Source organism: Poecile atricapillus, chromosome 7 (assembly GCF_030490865.1).
Source record: "Poecile atricapillus isolate bPoeAtr1 chromosome 7, bPoeAtr1.hap1, whole genome shotgun sequence".
Taxonomy (NCBI): Eukaryota; Metazoa; Chordata; class Aves; order Passeriformes; family Paridae; genus Poecile; species Poecile atricapillus.
Window position 1 is genome coordinate 9,533,696 of NC_081255.1, and position 21,189 is coordinate 9,554,884.

At 46.2% G+C, this 21,189-nt stretch overlaps 2 protein-coding genes across 6 annotated transcripts in view; both read left to right on the forward strand.

Annotated features, from left to right (window-relative positions):
• SUCO (SUN domain containing ossification factor) overlaps nucleotides 1–11,549 on the forward strand; it is a 38,117-nt gene extending 26,568 nt beyond the window's left edge. For 4 of the 5 annotated variants that reach the window (XM_058842690.1, XM_058842693.1, XM_058842692.1 and 1 more), the window contains 9 exons: nucleotides 1,949–2,023; nucleotides 2,532–2,628; nucleotides 3,535–4,689; nucleotides 5,485–5,572; nucleotides 6,811–6,915; nucleotides 7,802–7,956; nucleotides 8,291–8,382; nucleotides 9,480–9,535; nucleotides 9,639–11,549. In XM_058842690.1, the coding sequence (XP_058698673.1) occupies nucleotides 1,949–2,023; nucleotides 2,532–2,628; nucleotides 3,535–4,689; nucleotides 5,485–5,572; nucleotides 6,811–6,915; nucleotides 7,802–7,956; nucleotides 8,291–8,382; nucleotides 9,480–9,535; nucleotides 9,639–10,085 (2,270 nt within the window). In that variant the 3' untranslated portion in view covers nucleotides 10,086–11,549. The remainder of the gene's footprint in view (nucleotides 1–1,948; nucleotides 2,024–2,531; nucleotides 2,629–3,534; nucleotides 4,690–5,484; nucleotides 5,573–6,810; nucleotides 6,916–7,801; nucleotides 7,957–8,290; nucleotides 8,383–9,479; nucleotides 9,536–9,638) is intronic. The other variant, XM_058842691.1, reaches the window with a different exon arrangement.
• Nucleotides 11,550–12,272: 723 nt separating this feature from the next.
• On the forward strand, nucleotides 12,273–20,176 carry FASLG (Fas ligand). The gene is made up of 5 exons (XM_058842700.1): nucleotides 12,273–12,544; nucleotides 16,922–17,678; nucleotides 17,906–17,951; nucleotides 18,820–18,873; nucleotides 19,145–20,176. Exons 2-5 carry the CDS (start codon nucleotides 17,331–17,333, stop codon nucleotides 19,537–19,539), a joined length of 843 nt encoding a protein of 280 aa, XP_058698683.1. The 5' UTR covers nucleotides 12,273–12,544; nucleotides 16,922–17,330; the 3' UTR covers nucleotides 19,540–20,176.
• The last annotated feature ends 1,013 nt before the right edge of the window (nucleotides 20,177–21,189 follow it).

Consider the following 21,189-nt stretch of genomic DNA (forward strand, 5'->3'; position numbering starts at 1 on the left):
TGAAGTACTGTAGAACCTTAATCATTTGGAAGTTGGAAATCTGTGTTTAATTAAAATGCTTTACTTATTGGAGGCAGTATAAAGATTTACTTTGTACAACTTTAAGGGGGAGAGAAGGATGGAGAATACTGTTTCTGAGAAGGCTTTATGTAAATACTGTGATATGTGTTGCTCATAAGGGCTGTGGGGGTTTTTTGAGAGAACTAAAGGCTCTTGACCATCTCCTCTCACTTTTCCCATTGGAAAATCTCTGTGTGTAGGGTTTGTTTGGCTGAGAATCCTTGAATATCCAGTTTTAATTGTATTCTTCACTCCTGAATTATTCAGGGTAGTGTCATGTCCACACACCATTTCCTAAGGAGCTCTTGCACTTCCTTCTGTCCCAGCTAATGAAGATTTGTTATTCTAGTGTAGATTTGCACACAGTTAATGCTGTTTGGAGTCAGGCTTTGCTTTCATCCTGTGCTGGATCAGAGCTACAGAAATCTTTTACTTTTTCCTAGAACATTGTTGTCTCCTAAGAATAAGGTCATAGCTAGGAGTATTCACAGCTTAGAACAGTTTTCAGGAGGGAAATAGATAGTGGAAAAGGCAATTTATTTCTAAATATGTGCCTCTCACAGATGAGACAAAGCAATAAATTCTTCCCTGACACTGCTTATCTCTTATTTGTGACTTCTAAACTTTCTGTCTTCAAACTATCTTGGTGATGCATATTCACATGATCTGTCTGCAAGGGCAGTATTACAAGTTTATATTCACTGTCTGAAAAATGCAGTGACTTTCCATTTAATTTTTTAGACTGCTAAAGCTAAGATTAAAAGATTTGGAACACCTATTGCTGATGGTGCTCAGCTGTCTCTCTAATGCCCTGAAACATTGCAGTGAGCAGTACTGAGTTGTGGCTGGTGGGTTTTGTTACTGAGAGCTTTCCTCTCTGTCAGGGTGGTCAATGGGCCCCTTTTGGAAGGAGTAGAGTTTGTGGGTATTGTTTTTTTGGTGGGGTTTAATTATATGCACGTAGACAAATGTGACAGGTTTCCATTTTGCATCTTAAATGTAGAGTGAGAAAGAGGGTCCTCTGGGGGAGGAGGTGGAGGCTTCTCAGACAATTAATCTCATAAGAACCATTCTGCAGTCTTGCAGGAGTCTGAGCCTTTTGAGTGAGGGTGGCTCACTGTTCTCTCTCCTGCCATTCTCCTGCATTGTAAAGCTTCTATACCAACTCTGTATTCTCCCTCATCTTCTCATTTTTTGTAAGAAACCATCCATAGCTCAAGTTTAGCGTCTTTTGACTGTTGTGACTTGTTGCATTATACAAACTCAGATAAATTAACATAAATCAGGAATGCAGCTTCTGACATGTTCTGGAGGAAAGGCAGGACCAAAGTTTTGAACACAACTTCCTGGAGGCCAAGGAATTTGTAATTGATCCTAAAATGCCTCTCTAACGTGATGACCTTGGCCATGTGACATACACTGCCATATGTTGGTGGGTGTGGGGGAGAAATGGGCAAAATGAAGCCAACTTCTGTGTGTTTACAACATAGTTCTCTTTATCTGTTCTTCATCTTTTAAATAAACCTGGCAATTCTGTTTGTTGTCAATATCAAGGCCAAAGAGTATCTGTATTTAATATCTGAGCTGATGTAGAGCAGGCCCTCTTGGAATTTACTTGTGTAAATTCAGAGAGGAGAGGAACTGTTCTACTTAACAGGTCCTTAAAATAAATATATGTGTGAGCCAGATCTGTGGATGTTATGGTACAGGTTTTCAAGCTTATACACTTAACCTTGAAAGGAAGCAGCTGCCTCCAGTGTAATAGAATGACCAATCCTTACCCTGTGATTGATTTCAAGCAAGTATTGGAAAATAGCAAATTGCTCAGTGCTTCTGATCTTTGGGCCCTGAGAGAGTGCCCTTGTTGAGTAGTTGTTGTCTCTTTTAGATGCTATCCTGAGCATGGTGAACATTGCTGCTAATATGCTTGGAGCCAAAACTGAAGAGTCATCTGAAACTGAAGGTACTGCAGTTTCTTTAGAATTTAAAATCATTCTGGAAAGTTTGCATTTCTTAAGTTGTTTTCTTATTTTGGTGAGGAGTTGGATGGTCTGTGATGGTTTAAATGACTTTTTTCACCTTTTGTGGCACATCTGATTAGTGTCATAGAACCTAGTGACTGTGAAAAGTGGAACAAAGATGCTGAATTTGCTGAGAAGAAAACCCATACAAAGATGACATATATGCTTATTCAGCTTTATTTGGAGCTCTTTACTCTCTGTTACCCAGCTGAAGTTGTAAAGTCCTATCTTGCTGCTTCTTTCTCAAAGTATTTTGAAACTGTCCACAACATCATGCTCATAAACTGTCAGTAACATTTCATTCACATAACTTTGGATGATATCTGCAATTAATTTGGTAGCAAAGTTAATCATAAAAATCCCCACCAGTAATAAACACAGACCTCAGAATTTGTTGAAAACAAAGATGGTTCTTGAACTTCCACGTTCACCTTTTCCTCCTTCCCGCAGCTGGGAACAAAAGCCTGTCTGAAAATGTCACTGCCAGTCCTGCAACTTCAACAGCTGCACCAAGACTGCCTGAACCAACACCTGTTCCTTCACCAGAGTAAGTGATTGCTCTTGGGGCTTTTGTGATGTGCTCCAGGCAGAGACAAACATGTGCCAGTCTGCAGTCCTTGGTAGTAGAACACTCAGGTGTGGTGTGCAGACTTAAACAAGGGGAAAAGCAAGTACTTGGTAAAATCTGTAGTGTGGTAAACTAACCAGAAAAATGTAGTGTTTTAGTTACTGTCTATTCTAGCTATTTCTATTATGATGTGTTTTGTTTTGACACAGAAACTGGCTTAATATTGGTCCAGGTTTTGTGGTCTCCTGCAAGGGAGACTAATTAGGAATGTAAATTGTCTTGCTGAAACTTCAGTTAAATTATATTGTCAAAATTCTGGTTTAGAAGCTTACACTTTAGTGGACTTCCCTTAATGAAAACACGTATGCAGATGTACAGAGTGAGCTCGAGATAGATTCTGTTGGTTTTAGTTAATTACAATTGCTGATAATTAGGCTGCTTAAGGCCAAGACCCTACCTCTAAATGTTAAGGCATGACTTGTGCTGTATTTAGTGGCTTTATGGTTTTCTATCGCTCTTGCTGTGAGACTGAGGAGGGTCAGTGGGAATGTTGTGATTCTTGCATTTGAGGATTGCATCAGAGTTAGATGCTTGCTGTGTAAAAAAAGATTTGAACTGCTGACTAGTTTTTAGGGGTGAGGGAAGGAGCAATATCTAATTGGAAAGGCTTGCTGTTTAAGAGGCAGGGATTGAAATAATTTGTTTGCCAATTTGAACGGAAAATCACCAGAGAAAATACTGTCTTACAGAATTTCTGTCTCAAAACTGGCCTTTGGTCACTGGACTAAGCTCTGCTAATTTTCTGAAAGACTATTTTTTTCACAGTCTTCTAGAGCAGGGATGTGAAACTGTAGAACTAACACCTTGTCTTTAACTCTGTTGTAGACTTGTTACTACAGATATTCCACAGGTAGAGAAAGAGCAATTAATGGTGGATTTGACTAAAGAAAGCCCAATTGTTCAGCTAGTGCAAGAGTATGAAGAAGATACAAGCCAGTCCACAGTAACTTTGCTGTCCAGTGATGAGCAGGAGGAGGAAGCAGCAGCATGGTTTGAAGTGGAGACAGAGAAGTACTGCTGTGACATGGCAGCAGTGTGCTGCATTTCCACCTTCTCAGAATACCTGTTCCGGTGGTGCTCAGTTGCAGCAGCCGTGCATCGGCAGCGCAGTAAAACTGGAGCTGAGGAGAGGCCACCCTTCCCTGTGGATGTGCAGCAGCCACAGCCAGCTCTGACTGAATCTGCCCAGACAGCAGCAGAGGAGCCTCTGCCTGAGCAACTGGACAGCAGAGCTGAGAAACCCCCGGGGCCTGTTGTTGCTGTTGACTTCAGTGCAGTCCATGAGGAGATCAGTAATGAGACCACAGAGTCCATTGAGCTGGAGCCAAGCCATCCTCAAACTGTCTCCCAGTCCCTCCTCCTGGAGGTTACTTCTGAGGTGAAGCCATCCCCCACAGCAGACATGGTGTTGGAGCCTCCAAAAGAAGACTCAGGCCAGGTAGCAGCAAGGGTGACTCCCCAGGTGGATGTCCCAGAGCTCAGCACTGAAGTGGAACAGGCAGAGAGCTCTGTTGTGGAAGAAAGCCCCGAGACCAGCGTGGCCACTGAGGTAAAGGAGACGAGCACAAGAGACACTGTTGTTACTCCAGTGATTGCAAAGCCTACAGAGACCGTTCTGCAGCCTGAAAGCACCGTGGACGTGGTGGCCAGCGATGCTGTGGAGGGAAAGGAGAGCACTCCAGAAGTGCAGAAAGCTCTTGTGCCTCCTGTGGAGTCTCCCATAGCTGCCGAGTCCAAGGAGGACGAGCAGGCAGCAGAGGAAGCTTTGATGGCGATTCCGGTCTCGGGGGGCCCACAGAGAACAGCCACGGATTTCTACGCCGAGCTGCAGAACTCCACAGAGCTGGGCTATGCCAACGGGAACCTTGTCCATGGATCCAATCAGAAGGAATCCGTCTTCATGCGCCTCAACAACCGCATCAAGGCCCTGGAAGTGAACATGTCCCTCAGCAGCCGCTACTTGGAAGAGCTCAGTCAGAGGTGAGGCTGAGGAGGGTTGGTAAGAGTCCAGCTGTGAAGTCCAGGGGAAGCTGGGCAGAGGATAAATCACAGCTTAAAGATTTATGGAAAACTGAGGAAAGGCCCAAGCCTAGGCAGCAGTTTTGAATTACCCTGTGTGAGACAGGGCTTCTTTGCTCTTTGTATTTCAGCTAAAATCCTGTTTGCTTTATTTTGAGGAATATTGCTGTGGATTTTTTAGAAGGATAAAGTGTTGTCAGGATGTCACCACTAATCCTGTCCATAATTCTTTCTACAAAAGGGCACATCCTTCTGTTAGTGTTTAACTGAATGTCACAGATCTACAATGCCTTTTTTATTAAGTTGTTTCCACTTAAAATACCCTGTTATCTGTAGTAACTCTGGTTGAATAAGTGACTGTGGAGAGGGAATCAGGAGTTTCCTGTCTCTGTATTAGTGTTTATCTGTGGTTTTCCATAGCTACAGGAGAGTGGGGAAATGTAACCATTTCAGAATTGGTTCCAAGGAAGGGGCTCACAGCTATATTTTACTGTCCAGAGTGAATTCAGCAAATTGGCACTAAGCTTGAAGCTGTTGAAATAGATTTGACCATAACCTTGGGGAAAAAAAAAACCAAAACAAAAGGCACATCTGTTTTATTTGCGAAACTTTTAAAACAGGTACCACTTGATGTTTAAATAAAGGTCTTTGGGCAAAGAGGAGGTTTCTGCTGGCATAGTCATGTTTTCTGAAGACAAGTCTAAGCTGAGGAGTTTTATGCACTAATACTTCAGCCTTAAACACTTTTTGTTTTAGGTACCGAAAACAAATGGAAGAAATGCAGAAGGCTTTCAATAAAACAATAATAAAACTTCAGAACACCTCAAGAATAGCAGAAGAGCAGGTATGATTTGTGTGGAGTACTGAGATGTTTTCCTAGTTAGAAAGGTTTACTTTTAATGATTAGCTGCACAGAGGTGCAGAAATCCTCTTTCAGCTAAGCTGTATATCTGCCTTTTGAAACCATCTATTCCATGCTTCCCTATTTTTCTTCATAATTAGATTTTTAGACGTGTTCTCAGCTGTTTCAGAATAAAGCCATTTTTAGCTCAGTTTCTTGATTTTGTACTTGAAGAAAAGATCAGTTTTAAGCTGGTAATGGCTAAAACTCTTCAATGTCTTTGTCAATGAAAAAAGTCATCCAGGTCAGTTCCACCCCTTGTTTCTTGGTTGTAACTGCACTCAAAACATTTTTTTTAACTTGGTTCATTTTTCATATCTGATTTAAAGTATCAATAGACAGTTTCCCTGCTGCTGAAGAGACTGAGCCTATGGAAAGGCAGAGGGGTACAGTAATGGCTTAGGCCAAGCGTGCATTTAAAAATGTGCTGCATGTAACAAAAACTTTACTTCATTCTTTAAAATGTGGATTTTCCCTGCTCTGCCATCCTGGCTTTCCTGAGCAGCTGTGAAACAGAGCAGTAACTGCTGTGCTGAACAACCACTAAAGCATCTGTGCAGACTTGATCCCAAACTGCCTGAAAGTTTCTGAAGTGCAGTCCTGGGCCTGGAGTTTCTTCATCTGTGAGCAGTGAAGAAAATGGCACCTTTCACGTGTTGCCTTTTCTGGGTTGGTTTTGGGGTTTTTTTTTTTTGGAAGAGTATCAGTGCTGGTCAGTCTGAGGTTAGTCCCTCTGGTGTTGTGCTCACCTTCTTTAATTTCTCATAGGATTGAGTCCTTTTCAGGGCTCTTCCCAGGAGCAGTTGTTAGCTGGGAAGGAACTGCTCTGGCTGGTCTGGGCTCCTGTCCTTGGTTGCATCAGCCTGAGACTGGAGCTGTGCCTGGGCAGCTGTGTGTGTGTTCTCTGGCCTCCTGCCAGTGTCTGTGTGGAGCTGCCTGCTCACTCTGCCCCTGGTGAGGACAGCACAAGTGTCTCTAATGAAATGCCCTTGGCATAATGTTAGGAAATGTTAGTTGACAAATAAATTACGTGAACGCTGTGTTGAAAACAACACCGGACAGGCTGTGTGGCTGCTGAGTGCCTTGCTGTGTCAGACAGAACACTAATTCTGTAGCCATGAGGGCATGTGACAGTGGGAACCTTGCCACTGACAGCATGTCCATGACTCTGTTCACCACAGGATCAGCGTCAGACAGAGGCAATCCAGCAGTTACAAGCACAGCTCACCAACATGACCCAGCTGGCTTCCAATCTGTCAGCGACCGTGGCAGAACTGAAACGTGAGGTAATCGCAATTCAGAGTGATCACATCTCTATTTGAAGAGACCAGAGTCTTCAAATGAAGTTTTAAATTGTCTGTAGTGTTGCTTTCAGCCTACTTTATCTGAAACTTCTAGCTGCAAATTTGAGTAACATGAGCTGGCTTTTGCACAGCAAAATTGGTTGTAGTTACTGGAGTCCCACTTGCTCCCAGGATTGTAGTCTGAGCTGAGGCACTCTCCTCCTTCCCGCACTGGCTCTTGTCATCTTTAGAGAGATTAGGGAAATCTTGGCAACAATATTAGGAACATTTTCTCTCAAGTGTTTATGTTCTGCCTGCCTGGCATTTGAAGCAGTACCACAAACACGATCTTTTATATTTTGTGTCTATTGCCAAAGACCTCCCTTTGGTGAGATTCCTCCTTTGATGCCTGACTGGCGAAGCTCCTGTTTCTGAGTGCTGTGGTCAGTGAAACCACATTGAATCAAGTAATTATAATGGCATTTTGTGAAGTACTGCAGTGTCAACTGACAACAGGCACAGTTTAGATTTACAGTATTGCATCCACGTCAGCTGTGAACCAGAGAAGTTCCTTTCTGAGCATGGTTTCTTATGGGAAGTGTATTGCTTTCAGGGAGCTTTGGATGCTCTTTGCTGGGGCTGGCAGCTTCTGTAGTTATGTTGATATTGGAGAATCTTGTCCTGTTAGCAGCTAGTGTGATTCAGCCTTCATTCCTTGAATTTGCACAGCATCAAACCTCTGAAAAATTACTCAGATACAAACAGGTGTTGAGTGAAATTAAAGAAAAGCAAGTTGAGACCGTAGCATTTGTCTTTCAGAGCTTAAAACATGAGAATGGCATTATCATGGGATTGTTTTGTCCTCAACAGTTGTCTCAAATCCCTGCAGGTTTCTGATCGCCAGACTTACCTGGTGATTTCTCTGCTTCTCTGCCTCATTCTGGGCTTGGTGCTTTTTGTGCAGCGATGCAGGAGCCCTTCTCAGTTCTGTGAAGATTACCTCTCAAAAATTCCCAAAAGCAATCACTACCCTAGCCCCAAAAGGTAATGTATTTCTATTTGAAACTTAATTATTCTTGTAGTTTTTATTAATATTTCCTAAGTCTGCTGGTACTGGCACATCTGCTTTGATTCTGAGTTTTCTTTCTGCACACTCAGATTTGCTAGCCAAGTCTCCTAGGAGCGTTTCGGGGCTTCTGCACTTGAAAAACAAGCCTTGATAACTTGTAGCAAACACAGCACTGTGTCTGTTAGCCAGGCTTTCTTGGGCACCTCAGCCAACAGTTGTGTCTTTCTGCCAAGAATGATTTTTAATGAGAAATGTACTTGACAGAATCCTGAGAAAAATGTGCTAAAAAACCTTTCTGGAATTTCCTAGGTGTTTCTCTTCCTATGATGATATGAATTTGAAAAGAAGAACTTCCCTTCCACTGGTCAGATCGCAGTCTTTTCAGCTAGCTGGTAAAGAAGGTATTATTGATGTCATACATGTGGTCTGTGGTGTTGCTCTTAGTGCTGCACAGTGTGTGTGTGGTTCATGTGTGTGTTCTGTAAGATAAGCTGGTTTGTGAACAAGTTCCTAGATACTCACAGAACTATGCTGGATTATGCCAAAACCTTAAATACAACTTTTGCTACAGATATATTCTGCTCTGCAGATGGTTTTTTGGGGTTAGGAGCACTCAGTGCAGGCACTCAGGTCTGCAGAACTGTGAAGCTTGCAGAAAGTAGCTTTTTTTTCCTCTTGGAAATGCCAGACGTGGGAAGTCTGAGTGTCCTACTTCTCTGAAGTCCTGATAGCCTATGTTTGAAACTTGGCAGGTATTTAGGATTCAAATTTAGCAACTTGAGTAAGAAAACTTAGACTGTTTATCTTGGCTTGGGTATGAGGAATGATCTGATCTTTGCAGTATTCGTCGCAGATTTGGGACAACTGAATTTTGATTTCTTAGGCCATGAGTGTCATGCAAAAGCAAGTGTTGCAGGTCACAGGAGCTACCAAGCATACTGCTGACACAGCTCTTCTGGGTGCAGCAAACTTGCCTCCCAGGTTTTTGTTCTGTGACTAAAACTCCAGTAAAACTCTTGAGTTGGCACTGTGATGCCATGAACACTAGCTTAAGACCTAGACTAATTTTTTTTTCCTCAAATTCTCCCTGCTGGTCTGACATCAGTGTGAACACCTGACATCTGTGCTGTCAGTGGCAGGCTGCACATGAAACACTCTTACACTGGGAGCAGTTTGTTTTCCTAGACTTCAACACTCACTGACTCCTCCTTTTCCCTGTTTGTTGCACCTCTCCCATGGCCATAACTGTGAGAAAGGCAGAGATTTTGAAGTGTGTGTCACTGACAGCTGCCATGATGGCACAGGGGAATTTCTCTGTGTGCTGACTTCACTTCCAGTGTTTGTGTTGTGCCTCCCTTAATTAACTTAATTAACAAGGGGAGAGAGGGGAAAAATGTGCCTGCTCAGTGGAGTATTTTGCCATGCTGCTGTTTAGTTAGGACTGTTGCTCTGAGCTGGCAGTGTCAGCACTGCTGAGTGTCTGTTCTGTGTCTTACAGTGGATCCAGAGGATCTGTACATTGTGGAGCCCCTGAAGTTTTCCCCAGAGAAGAAGGTACCACCTCACCCTGTGGGGAGGGAGCTGGTGGGGCTGAGGTGTTTGTGCTGGCAGGTGGTGCACATCTCAGAACCTTCTTTCTTTTCACTTGTGCTTTCAGAAAAAGCGTTGCAAGTACAAAAGTGAAAAACCAGAGACTATTAAGCCGACAACAGAGGCCCTGCACCCCATAGCCAACGGGGAGATCAAAGGAAGGAAGCCCTTCACGAACCAGAGGGACTTCTCTAACATTGGGGAGGTTTATCACTCTTCCTACAAGGGCCCTCCCTCCGAAGGGAGCTCCGAGACGTCGTCGCAGTCGGACGAGTCCTATTTCTGCGGCATTTCAGCGTGCACGAGTCTGTGCAACGGGCAGACCCAAAAGACAAAAACTGAGAAGAGAGCTATAAAACGAAGGCGGTCGAAAGTTTCAGACCAAGGGAAGCTCATAAAAACTCTAATACAGACTAAGTCGGGGTCAATGCCAAGTCTGCATGACATAATCAAAGGAAACAAAGATATAACAGTGGGAACACTCGGTGTCACGACAGTCTCTGGACACATCTAAACCTAGCTGAACTTCTCAAACAGGAGAGTGTTTGTTCGTTTGAGAACAGTCTGTGGTATTCTGTGGGAGGATAGTGGGAGACGAAGAGCTCAACTCATTGGAAAGTATTCAGAAATTTGGTTTCTGCCTTTTTAAATAGATGGGATTGTGTCAATCTTGGCTATAAGCTGCAGCTTTACAAGGCTGATAATTTCCTATGAGAACAGCTTTGGGGGGGGAGGGAGGGCAGGGTTCATTTTATAAAGGTTTTTATTCACAGTTCCTGGGGCAGAGATTTTTTGAAACCCAGTTTGTTGGGTGGAATAGGGATAAAAGCCTAATCCTCTTCCTTTAGCTTTGTTCCTATTTCTTGCACCTTCCCATATTTATGTGCCTTTTGTCTATTTATAATGCCACTGGAAGAGGGGAGATACAATTGTTTGTCATTTGATTTATTTTGTAATTTCTCTAGCTTTTTTTGAAGATGCAACACTACAGTGCTGTAAAGGGACATGTGTTGGCCTTCAGCTGGACTCAGTAATGTGGACTGGATACTGTAAAAATACCAAGAGATGGACTTGCCTGACTAGGTTCTTGTTTTGCAAACTCTGTTGAGGAAAAACTCTCACCAGGGATGGCAATTGTGTTTACCTGCACCTTCAGTCACAATCGGAGCTTACTCTGATCTGCAAAATCAGTGACGATGGCTCTTCAGGATTTCCTGTTGGTGGTGGAATCTGAGGCTGAGGAATGCATTTGTCACCTGAATGGCCTGCTGCAGCTCTCTGGAGGAGGTGGATGAGGAGTGCTCACTGCTGTTGTGCTGAAGAATGTGAGGCTGCATTCTCTGAGCCTGCTCTGGGCGTGTTGAGTTTGGCAAGGCTGGGAGTCTCAGCCTTCGGGCTGCTTCACAGCAGATGTTTCCATAATGTTTGCTTTTGTATTGGCTAACAAATGTGCAGTGTTGGTATGGCTGGTATTTCATACTCAAGTGTTTTTTATTTTGACTGTGACTGTATATTTGGATACTATAGGATGTGTGGTTGCTGAACTGTTGAGTGTGGTTCTGAGTGAGTGGAACCAAATGTTATTCCTTTTGACAGGTGTTACAGGTTCACGTTGTACAAAATAAGTTAACTTATTGAGCACTTTTAGTGGTACCCTTTCTAACAGATCTAATGCCTTTCCTGGGTATTGTATGTAATGTGACTTATTTAAAGCCTTCGGTTTTTTGCTGCTTTCTTGTTAGTTTATGAGTACTTTAAAGTGATACACTTTCAGAGTTGATCTGCACAATTAGCCAGTCAGAGCACATGAACCAGACATGTTGAACATGAATTCGGAAGGATGTCAAACCTGGATGAAGAAAATTCATACCACCAGAGTGCAGCATCCAATGTTGTGGAGCAAGAGTATGTAACTACAGAGCTGTAGTGCCATTAGAAACTGTGAATTTCCAAATAAATCTGAACACTTTGTCTTTCATTTACTGGCATTTTTTTCCTTTGAAAATGAAACTTGTGGTTTACATTCTTTGTGAAGGACTAGTCTTAAAATTTCAGTCCAGGACTAGGACTTGGGATCCTTTGGGCTGTGTAGTAAGGACTTCATAAACTTGTCAGCCTAGATGTGTTTTTCTATTTAAATAAAGAAAAATGTGGGGGAGTGGATTCTGAGGGTTGAGTGGTGCTTTGTCCATTAGGGCAGGAACTGTGGAACTTTGGGAGAGGTTTCCAGCAGGTCAGGTCACACCTTGCCCTGGGACATCCCTGCCTGTGGTGGCTTTTGGTGAGAAGAGCTCCATGAAGTGACCTCTTGCTACTCAGAGCTAAGGCTTGGGAAGGATACAAAAGGCCCTGAAAGGAAAGTTCAGAGAATCACTCAAAACTGGAGTTTTCAGCTTGAAGTTTGCCCCTTACTGCTCCCTCCCCCTCTGACTGAATTCTGTTAAAGCCCAGCAGGACTGTGTGCAGCCAAATTCCAAATTCCCAGGCTGGCCAGCATCTGCTTGTCACAGGAGATCTCCCCAGCACGGAGTTTTCACTTCAGTGGCCCAGGGCTCTGCTTTATCACAGCACTGGGATTTCAAAATAGAACTGAATGTGGAGTGTGCTGAGGGAGGAGAGTGTTGGGTGTTTTGGGGGAGTGGGGGGAAGTGTGGGTTTCTTCTATTTACTTTTTTACTTTATTTACTCCTTTCTCTTGGTACATCACTCATTAGAAGCACGTGTACCTTTATTGCCTAGACAACCACTGGGCTTTTCACCTGACTGAATTCTCTAAACAGCCCCTCTCTCTCTCTCTCTAAATTTTAAAAACAGGGCCTGATTTAGGATTAAGGAGTTGATGCATTCTGTGGAAAAACACCAGTGCTGAAGCTTGTCCTGTAATGAACACATGGGAACTGTGCCATGGGAATAAAGCATCTGAAGGAACCTACAGGGCCAGTTACGCTTTTGCACACTTGAGAGTGTGTTCTGGTAAGAGATTGGAGATTGAACCACAGCTTCCACCTGCTGCTGCCTCCCTTCTTTTAGTTATCTGTAACCATTTTTTAAAAACAGATTTTCTTACCATCAGGTTATTATTGTCTAATCTTTTCCTTTTATGTGGGCTCTTGAGTCATATTTTACTTTCAGTTTTGTTAATGTCACACAGTTCGGCTTTTAAAATTTGTTTCTTTGGAATTGAGTCTCTTAAATTGGTTATAGACTTTGTGCAGGGCTAATAGTTTCTAATGAAGACAGTTCATACATCTCAAATTCTTCTGTGACAGTCTTAGTTGGACAGCTGTTGGTGTAAAACAGCCAGAAGCCAGTGTTTGTGTGCTGGAGTGAGGATGGTGTCCTTCCCAAGGTCAAAAATACCTTTTATGTGAAGGTTTCCACGTGGATAGGTACAAACACAGACCTTGTGTAGGTGAATTACTGTTTGCCAAAGCAAAGTGTTTAGGTTATATACATTAAATACCAGTGGAAATCCAGGCTTTTCTAAATACACAGATTCTGCCAGATTCTGTGTGGTGATGTAAGCAGAAAACCCAAACCCTGAGGTGGTGTGTGGCTTCTGCCACCTTAGCACGAGGTGGAACAGCTTAGCAGGTTCTGCTTAATTCACCACCAACGTGTTCCACTTGGTTTGGAACAGTGGAGTGGAGAGCCCTGCCCACAGAGTGCTGTGACACCCAGGGTGTCTCATCTGGAAACCCTGAGTGTCCAACAGCAGCAGCTGCTGCAGCTGGGCTTTGTGACAGATAAAAGCTTAGCTCAGGAAGCCGTGCTGAAACTCGCCTTTCTTAGCCCTTCTCTAATTTTAAGCAGAATAGATTGGTAAGAAGCTTCCCAGGAGGCTTCTGCTGCCTTCCTGCTGGTACTGAACAGGGGCTGGGCATTCTGTGGGAGCCACCAGGAGCTCCCACACAGCAGGGCAGCTTTTGGGAGGCCATGGAGAGGAGCTGAACTCTGCCCTTTGCGGACCTGGAGATGGAAAAGAAACGTTTGCCACCTTGGGGTTTGTTTTTCTCCCTTGTTTGATGTGGTTGGAGCCTCCATCCAGCTGCAGGGCTCTCTGTCAGCTCACAGCAAACAGCAATCCCTGCCTGCTATTTCTCTTTTCCCAGAAAAATACCTGGGGGCAGCTACTGAAGCTTCTGTGAGCTGTAATGACACAGAATTTGGAATGGGCTGAGACTGGCTGCTCCCAAAATGAAATAAAACTGTCCAGCAGAGCCAGCTGGAGTTTGCCAGGGCTGGCTTTGTACCCAGAGGCTGGGGCAGGGCACAGACCCTGCAGAAGGGTTTGGGGATGTCCTGACCTCCCTTCAGCAGAGGAGGGACAGGAACTGGACACCTGCATGTTCTCTTGCTCCTCCTCACAGCTGGCCACAGCTCCTTGTTGCTGTTCTGTTCCTCAGAACCACCCTACCTCATTTCCCTGCACTTAGCACAGGCACAAAAGAAATGAAAGCAGCAGAGCAATATTTTAATCACTCCTCTTTTCCTCATCTGCTTTGACTCCTTGGATTCTCTCTCACCTCAGGACAGAGCCCTCATTTGCTGAATTCAGGGCTGCTTGGAATCAGGGAGAAGGAGAGGGATGTGTTAAGCACTCTAGAGCCAGTTGATTTTAAAACCTCTTCCTGAGTGTGAATATCTGAATGTTTTTGCCATGGCTTTACGTGTGCAACACGTGCTCTGAGCAAGGAGAGCAGCTGTTGAGGAAATGAAAAGCATCTCCCTTATTTGAGAAACCTGACTGTTAATAAAGATGTGATAAAGAAAATGATGTGAAGATGGTGCTGACTGCAAAGTTTGGGTGAGTTCTGGTGCCTTCACACCCCTCTGAGGCTTCAGTCCTCTTCCTTTGGAGTCAGCTCTCAAGTGTCCATCCCAGTGCTCTGTCAAAAATCCAACTTTTGGTTCAAACTCCCTCAGATTTGGCTCACAATTCATGGCTCCTTGGGAGGCATTTTATTCTGTGAGATTAAAGAGCTCTTTAATTAATTTCTGCTGGAAATCATCCCTCTCTTCACAAGTTTTCCACACACTGTCCATCCCTCCCTGCCAATCTGCTCTTGAACAGACAGATCTGAACCTCCTTTCTGTCCAACAGTTCCTGCAACTTCTTCCAGAAATTCAGTTGTTGTTCACTTACCTCTCTGGAGTTGAGCAAAGACTTGTAAAGTGATTTCCAGGAGTGTTTGTAGCTGCCCAGAGCTGTGTGTGAGCTCTCAGGGGAGCCTGTGGGCTTTCCCTGCTGGAAGCTCGTGTCCAGCTGAGGAGCCTCAGCTAAAGACTGATTTTTCTTTCTAGCACACTGTTTTCTACCCACAGAGCTTGAGCTGCACTCTTGGTTTCTTGCCTCGTTTCCTTCTGATTCAATTCTCTGTCCGCATGATTTTGAATCCTGTGTTTTTGAAGGCAAATGAGCCAAGTTTGAGCAACTTTCTCAGTTGCTCTTGGGTGTAACTCCCACAGCCCTGTTGGCTTTCAAGAGTTGCTTTTTAACATTTCCACTAGTCATTAGTGCAATAGGAAATATTTGTTAATTGTCCAAAACACTGCAAGGGCCTCTCCTACACAGAGCTTCACACTTCAGTTTTTGTTCTGACTTTCAGGGTTTCTTTTCTGTCAAATATTAGATCTGGATCATTGTTCAAGTCCTGCTTTTTTTTTTTGGCTGTTTCAGGCAGGTCATCCTTCTGTCCCCAAATCCAAACTGGATTCTCTGCCGTCAGCTTTAGCATAATTGTGTCTTGTTAATAAGAGCTCCCACCTCTCCTCTGTGGGTGAATGGGGGATGGAGAGCGTTCTTCCGAGCAAATCCTCTTCTGCAGTCTCTGTAATGTTTTCTGTTGGTTTGGTAAAGGGGGAACAACTCTCTGATGAGGGCTATGGAATGTGTTTCCACTGGAAAATATTCCTTCCTGTTCAAAGGAATAGGGCTGCTGGAAACAGGGTGTACAGGCAGGTTCAAGAGGGGGAGAGGGTGGTGGAGGCAAATCTCACACCCCTCCTTATGCCTTGTTTTCCTGCCCAGCTGTCCTTGCCTCACATGTTAAGAGGGCTCAGCCTTGTCTAAATTCTGGCTCCAAGCCTTCTAGCAAAATTCACCTGACTGAAGTACCCACCACAGCAAATTATTTCAGTAGTGCTGTTAATGTCCTGTGCCATTTGAGCAGCAGAACCTGCTTTTTCTTTTTTTGGACTAGAGGATCTCCAGAGTTCTCTCCCACCCTCAGCCATCCTGTGGCTCTATGATCCTGATGTGCTGTGCAGACACAGCCCTGCATCATCTTCCAGTCAGTGTCAAAAAGACACAGGAAAATGGAGAGTGACAGCAGGGGAGGTCCCTGGAAGCATGTTGTGCACTAAGCATCTTTTGATGGTAAAATAGCCCCAGTCTTGGGTGTGCCACCACATGGGGTATTGCAGGCTCTTGATCTGGGCATTAAAAAAAGAAGGTGCAGCTGAAATGGCTTCAGTTGGTTTCCCTGTCCCTCCCTCTCACCCACCCTTTAAAAAAGCATCTTTGTGAAAGTGGGAAGCAGTGGGTGTGGAGTAAGAACACTTTTGACATTTAAGGGAAACTGCTGCTCTCTCCTCAATCCCACCTCAGTAAGCTGTTGGCATTAACACAGAGTCAGCAAAATGTGGAAGTGGATCCTCTCCAGGCAAAGCCATCGTTTGTGACCCTCTGGCTTTGTAAAAGTTGTTCAAATGTGCCCTTTTCAGACCCCACTTTTGATGTTCAAGATCAAAGCCTGTGTGTTGTGATTGCTTCCTTCAGCCACGGGAGACAAATCTCCACTTTGCTCTTGTGTTAAGCATCTCCTTTTTTTTTAACACTACCCCATACAAGTGCACGCTTCAGCACAGGGCTGTAAAGTGCAAGAAAAAATGTTTATAATCACCTGTGCACACCTGTAAATCTGTGGGGAAAATCTCACTGTTCCCGATAGAAATCTGCAATAAAGGAGGAATGGAAACTGAGAAATGGGAATGGAATTTCTCTCTTCATTAAGATATTGTAATGATCTCTTAAAAGTGCTGGCCCTCACAGCATGGGCTGGATTCTGAGTTTTATCTTGGAAGGCAGCAGGGCAGCTCCCTGAGCTGGCTCTGCTGGGGGCAGCTTTGCTCAGGCTCTTCCTCTACTCACTGGAGCTTTCGCTTTTACTTTACTTTTTTTTCCACGCCCTGCAGAGCTGCCAAGGCAAGGGTGGGATGGATTCCCCCGCATCCCGCTCGGGGCCGGTTCTGCATCCTCCTGCTGGGGAGAACTCCTGGGCTGCGTCTCTCCCTTGCGGTGGGGGACTCCGGAGAGTTTGTCCTTCCTTCTGTTCCTTCTCTTGACAGATTTTGCGGGGAAGCAGCAGCCTGAGCCCTTGTGGGAGGAGCGCGAGTGTCCCGAGCCCCAGCAGGGCCGGAAGGGGCTTTGCTGCTGATGCTTGAGGATTTCAGAGCAGCAGCATCCCAGCCGGGTGATTTCAGAGCATCCCAGCGGGGTGATTTCAGAGCAGCAGCATCCCAGCCGGGTGATTTCAGAGCATCCCAGCGGGGTGATTTCAGAGCAGCAGCATCCCAGCCGGGTGATTTCAGAGCATCCCAGCCGGGTGATTTCAGAGAATCCCAGCCGGGTGATTTCACAGCGTCCCAGCCGGGTGATTTTGGCAGGATCCCAGCCGGGTGATTTCACAGTATCCCAGCCGGGTGATTTCAGAGCATCCCAGCCGGGTGCTCCCGGAGCCACAGCATCCCCGCGGGGATGCAGCCGTACCGGGGCAGAGCTGCCCCCGGGGTTGGGGCTGCGCCGAGCCCGGCAGCTTTCGGGTACCACAAGGATGATCCCAGCAGGCACGTCCGGCCTATCCCCAACCCGAACTGCTACCCGCAGATCTTTTGGGTGGAAGGCTGTGCTGATGCTTCGGCTCCCCCCGGGGCTCCCTTCCCACCGCCGGTACCCGACCGGAGGAGGAAGCCACGGAACGACGGGGAAAGGAGGAGCGCCGGCTTCCTCGTGATGTTCCTGCTGATCCTGGTGGCCTTCACCGGAGTGGGGCTGAGCATATTTAAGATTTTTCACCTGGAGAAGGAAGTGGATGAACTCAGAGAGGTGAGGGATGGGCACAGATCCCTGGGGAAGGAAGGAAGGAGGGAAAAAGAAACGCTTGGAATGGTCTGAGCTGCCCCCCCAAGGGCGGGATGGTGGCTACAGGGGAAGGGGGTCACAGAGGAGAGGGACTGCTCGGTCCGTGGCTGATTTATCCGGATATTTCTGCTCCCTGTGCTTTTCTGAGAGCTCATGCTCTCAGTCTAAGTGTTCCTCTTCTCTCTCCACAGTCTGCCAGCGCTGAGCACATCCCTCCAGCCTCCCAGAAACTCACGGGTGAGTCTGTGCCTGCAGGAGGAACCCAGTGAAATGGAAACTTGTCCACAAGAACCTGCTGCTTTTCCTAGATTTCATTTGGGAGAAAAACGAAATAAATCTAAAAAACAAAAAACACGTTTCAATTTGAATGGAACAATTTCAAAATTGTGTTTTGAACTTCCAAGCTATTGCTTTTCTTTGGCATTCCATGTCAATGTTATAAGTGAGGATGTCCTTTTTGATCCTCTTGATAGCTCTTTCCTAGATCTGAAAAGTTTTATTTTTTTTCTCTCCATAGAGAATTTTAGTTATTAGAAAATTTAGTTTCAAATTTTTTTTTCTGAATAAAAAAAAAAATTAGCAAAAATAGCAAAACTCTTGGGAAAGGGCAGTCCTGGTTCTCATCAATGCACCAATGAATTTTCCCCTTTAGGGGAAGGGGACCTGTCATTTGAACTGGATGCTCAGTTCTCTGATCACAGGTTTCTTTAGCAGAAGCTGAACATAAATAATAAACCTGAATTTCTTGAGAGGGCTGGATAAATAAATAGAAGAAGAGAAACAGTGTAAAGGAGAAGGGGGGAGGAGAGCAATATTTTAATTGAGAGAAGGAAAAGGCTCCTCAAGAAAAGGATGGGCTACTTCTAAAATTATACAACATGAAGTAGACCTTGAGGAAAAGTGAAGGGATGGAGTGGGATAAAAAACCGAGCCAGTGGAGCTGGCCCATCTCTCCAAAGGGAACTCAGCCCCCCAGGGAAGGCAGAGTTTTCCCAGCTCCAGCCTGGCCCGAGGATGCTGTGCAGGGTCTCAGCAGGGTCCCCCTGCTCTCTGGGCTGATTTCTCCCTGGAGCAGGTGGCCAATGCCTTCCCTCTCCCCGTGCAGGGCAGAAGGAGCAGCCTGTGCAGAAGGAGGTGAGGAGGGCGGCACATCTGACAGGTACGTGGCCGGGATGGGCAAGGGGAAGGGCTGGAGTTATCAGGACAGGCTTCCCTGCTCTGCTCAGCCCACACCTCTGCTCTGACCATGGAAATTCTATCTGGAAACAGATAAAACCCTCCCCCTCATCTCTGCTCCTCGCTGAGGTTTTTGGGGGCTGCTGAGGTGTGAGGCCGGCGAGGATTTTCCACGCCTGGCCTGATGCCACCTGAGGAGAAACCACAACAACATCCTCACCACCCTTCCTTTTCACTCTTCTTTCTCCTTCCAGGCAACCCAGCCCAGCAGGACCTTCCTCTGGAGTGGGAGCCCATCTCTGGCCATGCCTACACCAGTGGCATCCAGTACCAGCAGCGGGGGCTGCTGGTCAGCGAGCCTGGGCTGTACTTTGTGTACTCCAAGGTGCTGTTCCGAGGCACTGCCTGCGACAGCCAGCTCCTGTCCCACGTTGTCTACAAGAGGAATCCATCCTCTCCCGGCAGCCTGGTGCTCATGGAGGACAAAGCCACCAATTTCTGCACGGGGAAGAGGATGTGGGCCCGCAACAGCTACCTGGGGGCTCTCTTCAAGCTCAGGAAGATGGACAGTCTGCACGTCAACGTCTCCAAAATTGCCCTGGTTAATTTTGAGGAATCCAAGACTTTCTTTGGTTTGTTTAAGCTTTGAAATGGAGCGTGGCTGGCAGCCCCTTCACACACACACACACACACACACACTGTGAGGGCTGAGTGCTGCCTGGGCACGGGGACACCACAAAAGCCACCCAGAAACCACGTTGGGCTTCAGCATGAGGGGATTCAAGCAACCCATAAAGGCTTGGAGAACACCAGGGCTGTGCTGCATCAGCCTGAGCAGAATTGCACGAGTTCTCCTTCCAAAATCCTCCAACAAACTCGAGATGTGACGTGCTGAAGAGCCTGCTGGAACTCACTACTCGCTGCCTGAGAAGATGGACCTGCTGCTCCCCGTGGTGTCACAGCCCTGCTGGGAGAGGTGCTGTGTTCATTTTGTGCTCAGTTATGGAGCGTTCCCATCCCAGAAAATGCTCCCCAACCATTTGATTGGACTCATCCCAGCTGCCAGGATGGGCAGGAACATGCCAGGATGGGCAGTGCCCTGAGGGGTGTCCCAGAAGTGACACCTGGAGGAGGTGGGGTGGCCACAGGCTCTGCTGGTGCAATGCAAGCAGCAGAGCAGGGCAGGGCAGTGGGGCTGCAGCTGAAAGCAGCATCTCGAGCCCTGCTCCTGCCCTTTCAGCACATGAGGCTTCTCCATGGAGGGTCTGGCCCCTTTCCTGCTGCAGGTGGTGTTCTCCTGAGCAGAACACAGATGGTGAAAATATGTTTTTCTAGTGAGTGGTGCTGTCCTCTCCTCATTTGGTGCAACCAGAGCACTGCAAGGCCTCTGTGATCAGGAGTCAGCGTCTCATTCCTTCTCCAGCAGAGTGGAGAAACCCGGAATGCTCATCCCTCTTTGCTGCCTGCTTGGCACAGGGACCTTTCCATGAGGCTTTGGAGCTCCAGCATGGAAACAGGGGAATCTGGGGATGGGGAAGGGGTGGTGTGGGCAGCACAGACAGAGCAGCCCAAGCCCACTTTGCCCATCAGGAAGGGGCTGATCTCAAGGCAAAGTTTAGAGTGGAGCTGGGCACTTGTGGCTGAGCAGAAGTGCTGCTGTCCCCAAAGGCACCACCTGTGCGACCTCTGGCCCCAGAAACTTCTCACAGAATGGGCTGAAGGGTAAAGAATCAAAGTGGTGTTCAAAAACCCCAAACCCTATCTGTTCATCCTGGTGTCTGCCCCATGGAACCCTAACCCTGGGGCTGCCACTGCCACCAGGCAGGACACCGAGGCTGCAGCTGCGGTCCATCCTCACCTGTGCCCTGCTCCTGCCTTCCTGCAGCTCTGCTGCTGCTCCTCAGCAGCCTGCAGCGTTTGTTTCCTTCTCCCTGGTGCTGCTCTCAGCTTGGTGGCCTGTGGTTTGTGTTGTCTGCTTCAGAGTTTGTTTTTTTGAAACCTCTCAGTGGTCTGGCTGCTGCTGTGGCCAGTGTGAGGGGAAAACTGCAGCCCTGTTCACGCAGCCATGGCTGATGTTTCCACTGCATTTCTCAGGGTGGAAAATATCTCAGAAGGATGAAGTTTAGGGATCTTCTTGTCACACTGTGTTGGGAACAGCACAGTGACCACACAGACTTTCCAGTTGCACAAGAGAGCAAGTTTTATTCTTCCAGATCTTCTTTTCTAGACAGCTCTGAGCAGGTCTGAGGAGGTAAAACTCTCATTGCTCATGAAACCAACCCATCACCATCACTGGGCA